This window comes from Nerophis ophidion, linkage group LG19 (genome assembly GCF_033978795.1).
Source record: "Nerophis ophidion isolate RoL-2023_Sa linkage group LG19, RoL_Noph_v1.0, whole genome shotgun sequence".
NCBI lineage: Eukaryota > Metazoa > Chordata > Actinopteri > Syngnathiformes > Syngnathidae > Nerophis > Nerophis ophidion.
This window is the reverse complement of record NC_084629.1, coordinates 44,924,335-44,939,334: the sequence shown is the minus strand read 5'-3', so window position 1 is coordinate 44,939,334 and position 15,000 is coordinate 44,924,335. Positions and strand designations below refer to the sequence as shown.

Sequence of the window (15,000 nt, the reverse complement as noted above, 5' to 3'; positions counted from 1 at the left end):
ACAGTTTTCTAAAGTGGACTTTCAAGCGAAGCAGGAGATAGTATTCCTTTAGTAATTAACGCCGGAGCTGAAATGTTTGTTTCACTCAGCAAGACGGAAAGTCACTGACTCTGTCCAAACGGAGTGGTATACGTGAAAAGGGAATAAGCGGTAGAAAATGGATGGATGGATGGATGTAACAACATGCTAACGTTAAAGTTGAAGTTAAAGTACCCATGATTGTCACACACACATACACTCGGTGTGGTGAAATTATTCTCTGCATTTGATCCATCACCCTCTAGGAGGTGAGGGGAGTAGTGAGCAGCAGCGGTGGCCGCGCCCGGGAATCATTTTTTGGTGATTTAACCCCCAATTCCAACCCTTGGTGCTGAGTGTCAAGCAGGGATGTAATGGGTTTGCTGTGGTCTGGAACAACGTGGTAGCGTTACATTACATCCAGATAATGTTTCATGAGACATGCAAATATAAATTAAACACACAGCGGACATAAGTAAAGGAAATTAAATGAACTCAAATATAGCTACAAATAATGATGCAATATGTACACACAGCTAGCATAAGTAGCATGTTAGCATGGATTATTAGCACTTCGTGCAAGTCAATATTTTATATTCTTTGGTATGACGCGGCCGGGGTTTGAACTCACAACCTACCGATCTCAGGGCGGTAGGTTGTGAGTTCAAACCCCAGCCGAGTCATACCAAAGACTATAAAAATGGGACCCATTACCTCCCTGCTTGACACTCAGCATCAAGGGTTGGAATTGGGGGTTAAATCACCAAAATTTGTAACAGTGCTGAAGTTGTTTATACGGCCACCCTCAGTGTGACCTGTATGGCTGTTGACCAAGTATGCTTGCATTCACTTCTGTGTGTCCGTGAAACTTTACAAACACACACAACACACTGTTTGTATGGAGGAACATTTGACCTGACTGACAAGTTGTAGTGTCAAAGTTAGTTGTTGACAAACCCCAAGATGCAGAGATGGAGGCAGGCATGGAGTGAGAAAACATGATTTAATTTAAAACACTAAGACAGAAACAAACAAAGGGTACGAACGATCATATTACCTCATCTAGAATGGTGGAGAGAGAACAAGACTTGGAGATTTTAATAAAAAATTCTCAAACCTAAATTGAGGGTTCATGGGAGTTTGCCCAACCAGTCTACATGTGCTTTGTGGACTTGGAGAAGGCATTGGACCGTGTCCCTCGGGAAGTCCTGTGGGGAGTGCTCAGAGAGTATGGGGTATCGGACTGTCTGATTGTGGCGGTCCACTCCCTGTATGATCAGTGTCAGAACTTGGTCCGCATTGCTGGCAGTAAGTCGGACACATTTCCAGTGAGGGTTGGACTCTGCCAAGGCTGCCCTTTGTCGCAGATTCCGTTCATAACTTTTATGGACAGAATTTCTAGGCGCAGTCAAGGCGTTGAGGGGTTCCGGTTTGGTGGCTGCAGGATTAGGTCTCTGCTTTTTGCAGATGATGTGGTCCTGATGGCTTCATCCGGCCAGGATCTTCAGCTCTCACTGGATCGGTTCGCAGCCGAGTGTGAAGCGACCTTTATGAGATTCCGCAACTCCAAGTCTGAGTCCATGGTTCTCGGCCGTAAAAGGGTGGAGTGCCATCTCCGGGTTGGGGAGGAGACCCTGCCCCAAGTGGAGGAGTTCAAGTACCTAGGAGTCTTGTTCACGAGTGAGGGAAGAGTGGATCGTGAGATCGACAGGCGGATCGGTGCGGCGTCTTCAGTAATGCGGACGTTGTACCGATCCGTTGTGGTGAAGAAGGAGCTGAGCCGGAAGGCAAAGCTCTCAATTTACCGGTCGATCTACGTTCCCATCCTCACCTATGGTCATGAGCTTTGGGTCATGACCGAAAGGACAAGATTACGGCTGAAATGAGTTTCCTCCGCCGGGTAGCGGGCCTCTCCCTTAGAGATAAGGTGAGAAGCTTTGCCATCCAGGGGGAGATCAAAGGCTGCTCCTCCACATGGAGAGGAGGTGGTTCGGGCATCTAGTCAGAATGCCACCCGAATGCCTCCCTAGGGAGGTGTTTAGGGCACGTCCGACCGGTAGGAGGCCACGGGGAAGACCCAGGACACGTTGGGAAGACTATGTCTCCCGGCTGGTCTAGGAACGCCTCGGGATCCCCCGGGAAGAGCTGGACGAAGTGGCTGGGGAGAGGGAAGCTTAGGCTGCTGCCCCCGCGACCCGACCTCGGATAAGCGGAAGAAGATGGATGGAAAAATTCTCAAACCTAAATACTCCCAATTCCCAACTCGACCATAAATGCCATCCTCACCTGTAATGGGTTCTTTGTGCTTATAGCTATGACCTGGTACTTGTAATAGCAGATCTCACAGGCCCAGGAACCTCGCTCACTGATCCACTTGATGAGGCAGGGCTGGTGGGTGCAGCGAACTGAGCCGCTGCAGCGACATGGGCTCAGGAGCTCCCCCTGTAGAGAAGAAGAGGAGCTGCTCAGTGCAAGCCACAAGATTCCGCCATTTTTCATTATTAAGAAACATTTGGAGGCAAACCGCAAGTCGACACGCCTTGTTGCTAGGCAGATTTGATTATTTGAGCTCCAATGATAAAATAGTACCTTCTCAAACTGAAATACAGAGTGGGCCAAAATTTTAAACGGGACCCAAACAAGTTTTGCATTAAATATTGAACAAGCAAGGCTTATATAACTTTAGTTACATGCAAAATCCAGGTTCAAATAATAATAATAATAATTAAAAGAATATCAATGGCATCCATCCATCCATTTTCTAACGCTTATTCCCTTTTGGGGTTGCGGGTGGCGCTGGCGTCTATCAGCTACAGTCGGGCGGAAGGCGGGGTACACCCTGGACAAGTTGCCACCTCATCGCAGGGCCAACACAGATAGACAGACAACATTCACACACTAGGGACCATTTAGTGTTGCCAATCAACCTATCCCCAGGTGCATGTCTTTGGAAGTGGGAGGGGCCTATCCCCAGGTGCATGTCTTTGGAAGTGGGAGGAAGCCGGAGTACCCGGAGGGAACCCACGCAGTCACGGGGAGAACATGCAAGCTCCACACAGAAAGATCCCCAGCCCGGGATTGAACCCAGGACTGCAGGACCTTCGTATTGTGAGGCAGACGCACTAACCCCTCTTCCACCGTGGCATATCAAATAAAAATTATACGTCTTTTTTTCTATTTGCAATCTTCTGAGGTAAATATCCCATATTTTCCACAGGCTAATAATACATTTGAAAATAAAATAACAATAATGAATGAACCAAACATTCAAGCCTTGAAGTAGCAAGAGAAAATGCAGGAATAAAACGTTAATTATTGGTGAGTTTGCTGGAAGTTTCCCGGAAGAGTTAGTGCTGCAAGGGTTTCTGAGTATTTATTCTGTTGTGTTACGGTGCGGACGTTCACCCGAAATGTGTTTGTCATTCTTGTTTGGTGTGGGTTCACAGTGTGGCGTATATTTGTAACAGTGCTAAAGTTGTTTATACGGGTACCCTATATATATATATATATATATATATATATATATATATATATATATATATATATATATATATATACACAAACCCCGTTTCCATATGAGTTTGGATATTGTGTTAGATGTAAATATAAACAGAATACAATGATTTGCAAATCCTTTTCAAGCCATATTCAGTTGAATATGCTACAAAGACAACATATTTGATGTTCAAACTGATAAACATTTTTTTTTGTTGCAAATAATCATTAACTTTGGAATTTGATGCCAGCAACACGTGACAAAGAAGTTGGGAAAGGTGGCAATAAATACCGATAAAGTTGAGGAATGCTCATCAAACACTTATTTGGAACATCCCACAGGTGTGCAGGCTAATTGGGAACAGGTGGGTGCCATGATTGGGTATAAAAACAGCTTCTCAAAAAAGGATGGGGCGAGGGTCACCACTTTGTAAGCAGATTGTCGAACAGTTTTAGAACAACATTTCTCAACGAGCTATTGCAGGAAATTTAGGGATTTTACCATCTATGGTCCGTAAAATCATCAAAAGGTTCAGAGAATCCTGAGAAATCACTGCATTTAAGCGATGATATTGCGGACCTTTTGATCCCTCAGGCGGTACTGCATCAAAAACCGACATCAGTGTGTCAAGGAAATCACCACATGGGCTCAGGAACACTTCATAAAACCACTGTCAGTAACTACAGTTGGTTGCTACATCTGTAAGTTTAAGTTAAAACTCTACTATGCCAAGCGAAAGCCATTTATCAACAACACCCAGAAACGCCGCCGGCTTCGCTGGGCCCGAGATCATCCAAGATGGACTGATGCAAAGTGGAAAAGTGTTCTGTGGTCTGACGAGTCCACATATCAAATTATATTTGGAAATTGTGGATGTGGTGTCCTCCGGAACAAAGAGGAAAATAATTGATTGTAATTGGCGCAAAGTTGAAAAGCCAGCATCTGTGATGGTATGGGGGTGCATTAGTGCCCAAGCCATGGGTAACTTACACATCTGTGAAGGCACCATTAATGCTGAATGGTCCATACAGGTTTTGGAGGAACATATGTTGTCATCCAAGCAACGCTATCATGTACGCTCCTGCTTATTTCAGCAAGACAATGCCAAGCCACGTGTTACAAAAGCGTGGCTTTGTAGTAAAAGAGTGCGGGTACTTTCCTGGCCCGCCTGCAGTCCAGACATGTCTCGCATCGAAAATGTGTGGCGCATTATGAAGTGTAAAATACGACTGAAGTTCTACATAAAACAAGAATGGGAAATAATTCCTCTTTCAAAATTAGTTTCCTCAGTTCCCAAACGTTTATTGAGTGTTGTTAAAAGAAAAGGTGATGTAACACAGTGGTGAACATGCCCTTTCCCAACTACTTTGTCACGTGTTGCAGCCATGAAATTCTAAGTTAATTATTATTTGCAAAAAAAAATAAAGTTTATGAGTTTAAACATCAAATATGTTGTCTTTGTAGCATATTCAACTGAATATGGGTTGAAAAGGATTTGCAAATCATTGTATTCTGTTTATATTTACATCTAACACAATTTCCCAACTCATATGGAAATGGGGTTTGTAGATGTCGTACAGCAAAGTGTTAGAAAAAGGCTGCATTTTTAACTGATATTACATCAAAAAGCTCAAACTGGTATATGGAGTGATTTTTGGAAGAAGAAGAAAAAAAAAAAAGAAGCCAGATGGTCTTCAGGAAGCCATCGAAATGAAAGCATCCTGAGATCTTTCATGTGGAAACAATCATGAATCATGTTATGTTTGACATGACAACTGCACAACCCTTTTTCCATCTTCCGTTTGTTAGATAAAAGGCTTACATAAAAACTAAACAATTGCAGGAACTTTTCTCACGTTTCTTTTCATGTCTCCGGGAATATCGATGATGCTAATGCAAATTAGGCGTGTTCATCCATCACAGAGTTGACGCCACAGAATAGTGTTGGAGTTTGTTCCTAATTATACATTCATGCAGTAACACTTTGTCTGTTTGGGTGAGCAGTGTCAAAACACAGTTTTGGGCGAAGAAAAGATGAATATTACAGCAGTTATGTATTGTTCCTTGTCCAGTTAAATCTATTTGGAACCATACCATCAATAAAGGAACCATATTTGTTTTGTTTTTTTGCATTTAATTTTTATTGACATCCAGCATCAGACATTCTTATCCATTACATCATATTTACATGAGTGTCAAAATACTTTTTTGTTTATATCCCAGTGATGCCCCCCCCCAAAAGAAAGAAACAGCGAGAAAACAAAATATTTACAGATAAATCAATTATATAAAGAAAAAAAGTTTAAAAAAAAAAAAAAAATAATTTCATTTTTTTAAAATTATTATTTACTATCTGTTTATTCTGTTTATATTTTTTGTACTTTATTTTTGATTATTATTATTAAAGGAACCATATTTGATAGCTTAATTTGTCATAGATGCCACACGCCTCACTAATTCACTACCGACAGACATCAGACTCTATAATGCATGTGTTCCTTTTTGACTGTATTTATATTATTCACATGTGAATAATGCTGTATAATAGATTGTATTTATATTATTCACATGTGAATAATGCTGTATAATAGATTGTATTTATATTATTCACATGTAAATAATTCTGTAATATAGATTGTATTTGTTATTCACAAGTGAATAATGCTGTATAATAGACTGTATTTATATTATTCACACGTAAATAATTCTGTATAATAGACTGTATTTATGTTATTCACCTGTGAATAATGCTGTATAATATATTATTATATTATTCACCTATGAATAATGCTGTATAATAGATTTTTATATTATTCACATGTAAATAATTCTGTATAATAGACTGCATTTGTTATTCACATGTGAATAATGCTGTATAATAGATTGTATTTATATTATTCACATGTGAATAATGCTGTATAATAGATTGTATTTATGTTATTCACATGTGAATAATGCTGTAAAATAGATTGTATTTATATTATTCACATGTAAATAATTCTGTAATATAGATTGTATTTGTTATTCACAAGTGAATAATGCTGTATAATAGATTGTATTTATATTATTCACACGTAAATAATTCTGTATAATAGACTGTATTTATGTTATTCACCTGTGAATAATGCTGTATAATATATTATTATATTATTCACCTATGAATAATGCTGTATAATAGATTGTTTTTATATTATTCACATGTAAATAATTCTGTATAATAGACTGCATTTGTTATTCACATGTGAATAATGCTGTATAATAACTATGTTATTCACATGTAAATAATTATTTATAATAGACTGCATTTATGTTATTCACATGTGAATAATGCTGTATAATAGACTGTCCATCCATCCATCCCATCCATTTTCTACTGCTTATTCCCTTTTGGGGTCGCGGGGGCCGCTGACGCCTATCTCAGCTACAATCGGGCGGAAGGCGGGGTACACCCTGGACAAGTCGCCACCTCTGTATAATAGACTGTATTTCTGTTATTCACATGTGAATAATGCTGTATAATAGACTGTATTTATGTTATTCACATGTGAATAATGCTGTATAATAGACTGTATTTATATTATTCACATGTGAATAATGCTGTATAATAGATTGTATTTATATTATTCACATGTGAATAATGCTGTGTAATAGACTGTATTTGTTATTCACATGTGAATAATGCTGTATAATAGACTGTATTTATATTATTCACATGTGAATTATGCTGTATAATAGATTGTATTTATATTATTCACATGTGAATAATGCTGTATAATATATTTTAATTATATATCATTCACATGCAAATAATTATGTATAATAGACTGCATTTATGTTATTCACATGTGAGAAATGCTGTATAATATATTATAATTATATTATTCACATGTGAATTATGCTGTATAATAGACTGTCCATCCATCCATCCCATCCATTTTCTACCGCTTATTCCCTTCTGGGGTCGCGTGGGCCGCTGGCGCCTATCTCAGCTACAATCGGGCGGAAGGCGGGGTACACCCTGGACAAGTCGCCACCTCTGTATAATAGATTCTATTTATATTATTCACATGTGAATAATGATGTATAATAGACTGTATTTATATTATCCACATGTGAATAATGCTGTATAATAGACTGTATTTGTGTTATTCACATGTGAATAATGCTGTATAATAGACTGTATTTATATTATTCACATGTGAATAATGCTGTATAATAGACTGTATTTATATTATTCACATGTGAATAATGCTGTATAATAGACTGTATTTATATTATTCACATGTGAATAATGCTGTATAATAGACTGTATTTATGTTATTCACATGGGAATAATGCTGTATAACAGACTGTATTTATGTTATTCACATGTGAATAATGCTGTATAATAACTGTATTTATATTATTCACATGTGAATAATGCTGTATAATAGACTGTATTTATATTATTCACATGTGAATAATGCTGTATAATAGACTATTTATATTATTCACATGTGAATAATGCTGTGTAATAGACTATTTATATTATTCACATGTGAATAATGCTGTGTAATAGACTGTATTTGTATTATTCACATGTGAATAATGCTGTATAATAGACTGTATTTATATTATTCACATGTGAATAATGCTGTATAATAACTGTATTTATATTATTCACATGTGAATAATGCTGTATAATAGACTGTATTTATATTATTCACATGTGAATAATGATGTATAATAGACTTTATATTATTCAAATGTGAATAATGCTGTATAATAGACTGTATTTATATTATGTGTGTGTGGACAAGAACAAGGTTAGGTGGGATTTAACATGGATAATCTTAGCCATCCTGGCTGCTCAATAGAATGTGGTCCTCATTCAATATCAATAAAATATAAACAACATAATTTACAGTAAAAGTCAGTTGCATTTCTTTTTCACGTGAAGACAAAAACCTCCTCAGCACACCTGGTAGTCGCCCCTCACTTTTTATCACCCGTCCTTGTGTGCCATCACTTAAGATTAAGTACATCTTTTTTTTATTTTTTTTTATTATTAACTCGAGCTGCAACAATTAATCACTTAAATGAAAAAAAAATGTGATTCATATTATTTTGTTCCAATTAAATGTTTAATGAGTGTACCCAATAAAACTTTTTAAAATCCAGACCGCATGGAGAGTCCAGAAAAGTAGATACATGTACATAGATTGTGTACAACTGCAATAGAGCGGAGAAATGTGGGTGCTATGATCTATGTGGCTATATAAAGTTTTAATGTGCACAAGTTCCATCCATCCATCCATCCATTTTCTACCGCTTATTCCCTTTGGGGTCGCGCGGGGCGCTGGTGCCTATTTCAGCTACAATCGGGCAGAAGGTGGCGTAGAGCCTGGACAAGTCGCCACCTCACCGCAGGGCCAACAAGTTAAAAGTGCGTTTTCAATGTTGAAAATGTGCATTTATTTGAAAACAAGATTGACATCATAGAAAGCCAAACAACTTTAGACTATGGGCTGGACCCACTATGGACTGGACTCTCGCTATTATGTTAGATCCACTATGGACTGGACTCTCACTATTATGTTAGATCCACTATAGACTGGACTCTCACTATTATGTTAGATCCACTATGGACTGGACTCTCACTATTATGTTGGATCCACTATGGACTGGACTCTCACTATTATGTTAGATCCACTATGGACTGGACTCTCACTATTATGTTGGATCCACTATGGACTGGACTCTCACTATTATGTTAGATCCACTATGGACTGGACTTTCACACTATTATGTCACAAAATCTGTTTCCATATGAGTTGGGAAATTGTGTTAGATGTAAATATAAACAGAATACAATGATTTGCAAATCCTTTTCAACCCATATTCAGTTGAATATGCTACAAAGACAACATATTTGATGTTCAAACTAATAAACATTTTTTTTTGAACAAATAATCATTAACATTAGAAATTGATGCCAGCAACACGTGACAAAGAAGTTGGGAAAGGTGGCAATAAATACTGATAAAGTTGAGGAATGCTCATCAAACACTTATTTGGAACATCCCACAGGTGTGCAGGCTAATTGGGAACAGGTGGGTGCCATGATTGGGTATAAAAACAGCTTCCCAAAAAAATGCTCAGTCTTTCACAAGAAAGGATGGGGCGAGGTACACCCCTTTGTCCACAACTGTGTGAGCAAATAGTCAAACAGTTTAAGAAAACCACTGTCACTAAATACAGTTTGTCGCTACATCTGTAAGTGCAAGTTAAAGCTCTACTAAGCAAAGCGAAAGCCATTTATCAACAACATCCAGAAACGCCGCCGGCTTCTCTGGGCCCGAGATCATCTAAGATGGACTGATGCAAAGTGGAAAAGTGTTCTGTGGTCTGACGAGTCCACATTTCAAATTGTTTTTGGAAATATTGGACATAGTGTCATCCGGACCAAAGAGGAAGCGAACCATCCAGACTGTTATCGACGCAAAGTTCAAAAGCCAGCATCTGTGATGGTATGGGGGTGCATTAGTGCCCAAGACATGGGTAACTTACACATCTGTGAAGGCACCATTAATGCTGAAAGGTACATACAGGTTTTGGAACAACATATGCTGCCATCTAAGCGCCGTCTTTTTCATGGACGCCCCTGCTTATTTCAGCAAGACAATGCCAAGCCACATTCAGCACGTGTTACAACAGCGTGGCTTCGTAAAAAAAAAGACTGCAGGTACTTTCCTGGCCCACCTGCAGTCCAGACCTGTCTCCCATGGAAAATGTGTGGCACATTATGAAGCGTAAAATAATTCCACTTTCAAAGCTTCAACAATTTGTTTCCTCAGTTCCCAAACGTTTGAGTGTTAAAAGAAAAGGTGATGTAACACAGTGGTGAACATGCCCTTTCCCAACTACTTTGGCACGTGTTACAGCCATGAAATTCTAAGTTAATTTTATGAGTTTATGAGTTTGAACATCAAATATGTTGTCTTTGTAGCATATTCAACTGAATATGGGTTGAAAAGGATTTGCAAATCATTGTATTCTGTTTATATTTACATCTAACACAATTTCCCAACTCATATGGAAACAGGGTATGTATAAGTCGGCCGGGGTTTGAACTCAAGCTAGCGGTCTAGGCGCACCGGGTTACAAGGTGCACTGTTGAGTTTTGAGAAAAAAAAAAAGGATTTTAATTGGTCTTATAGTCCGGAAAATACGGTAAATGGTTTCATCCAGGTTCGCAGCCGAGTGTGAAGCGACCGGAATAAGAATCAGCACCTCCAAGTCCGAGTCCATGGTTCTCGCCCGGAAAAGGGTGGAATGCCATCTCCGGGTTGGGGAGGAGACCCTGCCTCAAGTGGAGGAGTTCAAGTACCTAGGAGTCTTGTTCACGAGTGAGGGAAGAGTGGATCGTGAGATCGACAGGCGGATCGGTGCGGCGTCTTCAGTAATGCGGACGTTGTATCGATCCGTTGTGGTGAAGAAGGAGCTGAGCCGGAAGGCAAAGCTCTCAATTTACCGGTCGATCTACGTTCCCATCTTCACATATGGTCATGAGATTTGGGTCATGACCGAAAGGATAAGATCACGGGTACAAGCGGCCCAAATGAGTTTCCAGGTCTCTCCCTTAGAGATAGGGTGAGAAGCTCTGTCATCCGGGAGGAACTCAAAGTAAAGCCGCTGCTCCTCCACATGGAGAGGAGCCAGATGTGGTGGTTCGGGCATCTGGTCAGGATGCCACCCGAACGCCTCCCTAGGGAGGTGTTTAGGGCACGTCCAACCGGTAGGAGGCCACGGGGAAGACCCAGGACACGTTGGGAAGACTATGTCTCCCGGCTGGCCTGGGAACGCCTCGGGATCCCCCGGGAAGAGCTAGACGAAGTGGCTGGGGAGAGGGAAGTCTGGGTTTCCCTGCTTAGGCTGTTGCCCCCGCGACCCGACCTCGGATAAGCTGAAGACGATGGATGGATGGATGGGTTTCATCCAGCCTTTTTGGGTGATGTTCGGCGGGCCAAATGAAAAGCTTTAAAGTACCGGTTGTGGCCCCCAGGGATGCAACGGCCCAGCCTTACTTGGATAAGAACTGATAGAAGCCTGACTCCAAAACCCCAAAGTGATTTGATGTATTCAAACATAAGATCAGACATATTAAGGAGGAAAGGAAAATACAATACATCCCCACATCAATGCCAATGCTGATATCAGAGAAAGGGACAAGCAGTAGGCGGAGGAGTATAAAAAAAGGCCCGTCCACAGATGGCCGGAGTGGGCGTGTATTGGCAGGGCCGTCAGAACACTTGTGACGTGTCCAGTGGGACTCAACACGCTCGCTGTGTGACTCTCCTGGTCTCTGCCAAGGGCTGAAAGCCAGGCTGGGGGGGCGAGCAAGAGCATCCGATAACAAAGGTGGCATCACAGCCCACACGCCAACAACAAGATAATGTCCTTTTGTTGATCAAACAGCAAAAAAATAGAACAATGTAGCCTACTGTACTCCATAGTTCAGTCTTTTTCAGTCTGCCATCCATCCATCCGTCTTCTTCCGCTTATCCGAGGTCGGGTCGCGGGGGCAGCAGCCTAAGCAGGGATACCCAGACTTCCCTCTCCCCAGCCTCTTGGTCCAGCTCCTCCCAGGGGATCCTGAGGCGTTCCCAGGCCAGCCGGGAGACATAGTCTTCCCAACGTGTCCTGGGTCTTCACCGTGGCCTCCCTAGGGAGGCGTTCGGGTGGCATCAAGACCAGATGCCCGAACCACAGTTCCTCCCAGATGGCAGAGCTTCTCACCCTATCTCTAAGGGAGAGACCTGGAAACTCATTTCAGCCACTTGTACCCGTGATCTTGTCCTTTCGGTCATTGTCAGGCTTGCCCCTGACAGTCTGTTTGTGTTTTAGTTTTTCCTCTGTGTGTGTGTGTGTGTAGTTTTTCCTGTTTTTGTTTCCTGTCAGCGCTCTTATTAGTGTCCGCCAGGCCCATTGCAAAGGACTCCACAGGAGTCCTTTGCAATGGGCCAAGGACCCTATTGAAACTGTAAGGTTTTATTATTATTATTATTATTATTATTATTCTTTATTATTCCGCACCTTCGCCCCCTAAGTTGACCCCCCTTAACATGCTTTTACGCGCCTTCAAAAACCCCTGCGCAAATTTTCCTAAAAAATGACGTTTTTGCCTCTTTGAGCTGTAATTTGACCCACTTAAAATGCTTCAAAGTGCAAGTTAAAGCAAACCGAAAGCCATTTATCAACAACATCCAGAAAAAAACTATCTGTAATTTCACCCCCTTAACATGCTTCAAAACTCACCAAATTTTACAACCACATCAAGACTGGCGAAAATTGCCATCTAATAAAAAACCAAACCCCAAAAGTCAAAACTGCGCTCCAGCGCCCCCTAGGAAAAAACCCAGACAAAACTGCTTGTAACTTCTGTTAGGAATGTCGTAGAGACATGAAACAAAGACCTCTATTTAGGTCTGACTTAGAACACAGCTTGGCAGCAGCCAAAGGCGGACCCGACCAACGCTGCTTGCAGCTTTAATTATTATTATTCTTTATTATTCCGCACCTTCACCCCCTAAGTTGACCCCCTTAACATGCTTCAAAACTCACCAAATTTGGCACACACATCGGTACGGTGGACCTTCCCGACCTATTAAGCAACCAAACCCCATAAAAATGAAAATTGCGTGCTAGCGCCCCCTAGGAAGAGACCAAAAACAGACTGCTTGTAACTTCCGTTAGGAATGTCGTAGAGACATGAAACAAAAACCTCTATGTAGGTCTGACTTAGACCTACATTTCCAATTAGAAACGTCTCTAGCAAAAATCAACAGAAAGTTTGCAAAAACGAATTCAAAGCAAAATTTTCGCAAAAAATGCTATTTTTGCCTCTTTGAGCTGTAATTTGACCCCCTTAAAATGCTTCGAAACTCACCAAACTTGGCACACATATCAAGACTGGCAAAAAATGCGATTTAATGAAAAAACCAAACCGCAAAACTCAAAAATGCGCTCTAGTGCAATTTTTTAATAAAACACAAAAAAAACTGCTCCTAAGAAGAAATCACAGACAAAACTGCTTGTAACTTCCGGTAGGAAAGTCGGAGAGACCTGAAACAACCACTTCTGTGTAGGTCTCACTTAGACCTACGTTTTAATAATTGACATTCTTCAGCAAAAATCAACAGGAAGTTAAAAATTACCCCTTCAAAATAAAAGTTTTGTAAACACCCGTCACCTTTTTTCAAACGTTATCTCCTCTGAGCCCGTTTGTCGTTTCGGCTTCAAACTCGCACAGGAGGGACTTTGAACCCTTCTGATTAAAATTTATTGAAGGAAATTTTATAAGTCCTCCGGTTTGGATTTTACGCGCCTTCAAAAAACCCCTGCGTAAATTTTCCTAAAAAAATGCCATTTTTGCCTCTTTGAGCTGTAATTTGACCCCCTTAAAATGCTTCAAAGTGCAAGTTAAAGCTCTACTATGCAAAGCGAAAGCCATTTATCAACAACATCCAGAAACGCCAATCAGTAATTTGACCCTCTTAACATGCTTAAAAACTCCCCAAATTTTACACACACATCGGGACTGGCAAAAATTGCCATCTAATAAAAAAACAAACCCCAAAAGTCAAAATTGCGCTCCAGCGCTCCTTAGGAAAAAAAAACAGACAAAACTGCTTGTAACTTCTGTTAGGAATGTCGTAGAGACATCAAACGAAAACCTCTATGTAGGTCTGACTTAGACCAGGACTTGCGTTGCGGGGGCAGCAGCCAAAGGCGGACCTGACCAACGCTGCTTGCAGCTTTAATTTTGTCTGTTTCCTGTCTTTCTCCCTGAGCGCCGTTTCAACCCTCATTGCTCAATACCAGGGTAGCGCGGAATATATGTTGGATCAGGAAAAAACACAGAGAATTTTTTTTATCCTTACAAGCCTGTTTTGCAGGTTTCCCTGCTTTTCAGGGGATTTTATTATATATGATAAAATCCCTTGTTTTGCAGGTTTTTAGAGGATTTTATTATACATGTATCTATTTTCTACCGCTCATCCCTTTCGGGGTCGTGGGGGGTGCTGGAGTCTGTTATTATAAAATCCCCTGAAGAGCAGGGAAACCTGCGAAACAGGCTTGTAGGGATGAAATAGCCTCTGTGTTATTTCCTGACCTGATATATATTTTACAGCACGGCCCTCGGCTAAATTTTTTGAACCCAACGCGGCCCCCCAAGTCAAAAAGTTTGGGGACCCCTGCTTATGGTCTTTAGAAAACATGACTGCACATCATAATGGTAGCTACACTTTCCATCTTAAAGATCTAAAAAAAAAAAATATTTAGGAATGTCCGGTGGGCCAGATTGAAAATCTTAACGGGCCGCATGTGGCCCCCGGGCCTTAATTTGCCCAGGTCTGGTTCAAAGTCATATCCAACAATTGCGACAACGACTTTTTACCGTCAACTGAGTTTCGTCTTTTCATAATTTCTGCTGGCGGCGTGCC

At 40.7% G+C, this 15,000-nt stretch overlaps 1 protein-coding gene across 1 annotated transcript in view; it reads right to left on the bottom strand.

Annotated features, from left to right (window-relative positions):
• The window catches only part of marchf4b (membrane associated ring-CH-type finger 4b), a 62,934-nt gene that overhangs the window by 8,501 nt on the left and 39,433 nt on the right, over positions 1-15,000 (bottom strand). Inside the window, exon 3 of the mRNA XM_061878883.1 lies at positions 2,305-2,460. Coding sequence (XP_061734867.1) covers positions 2,305-2,460 — 156 coding nt within the window. The remainder of the gene's footprint in view (positions 1-2,304; positions 2,461-15,000) is intronic.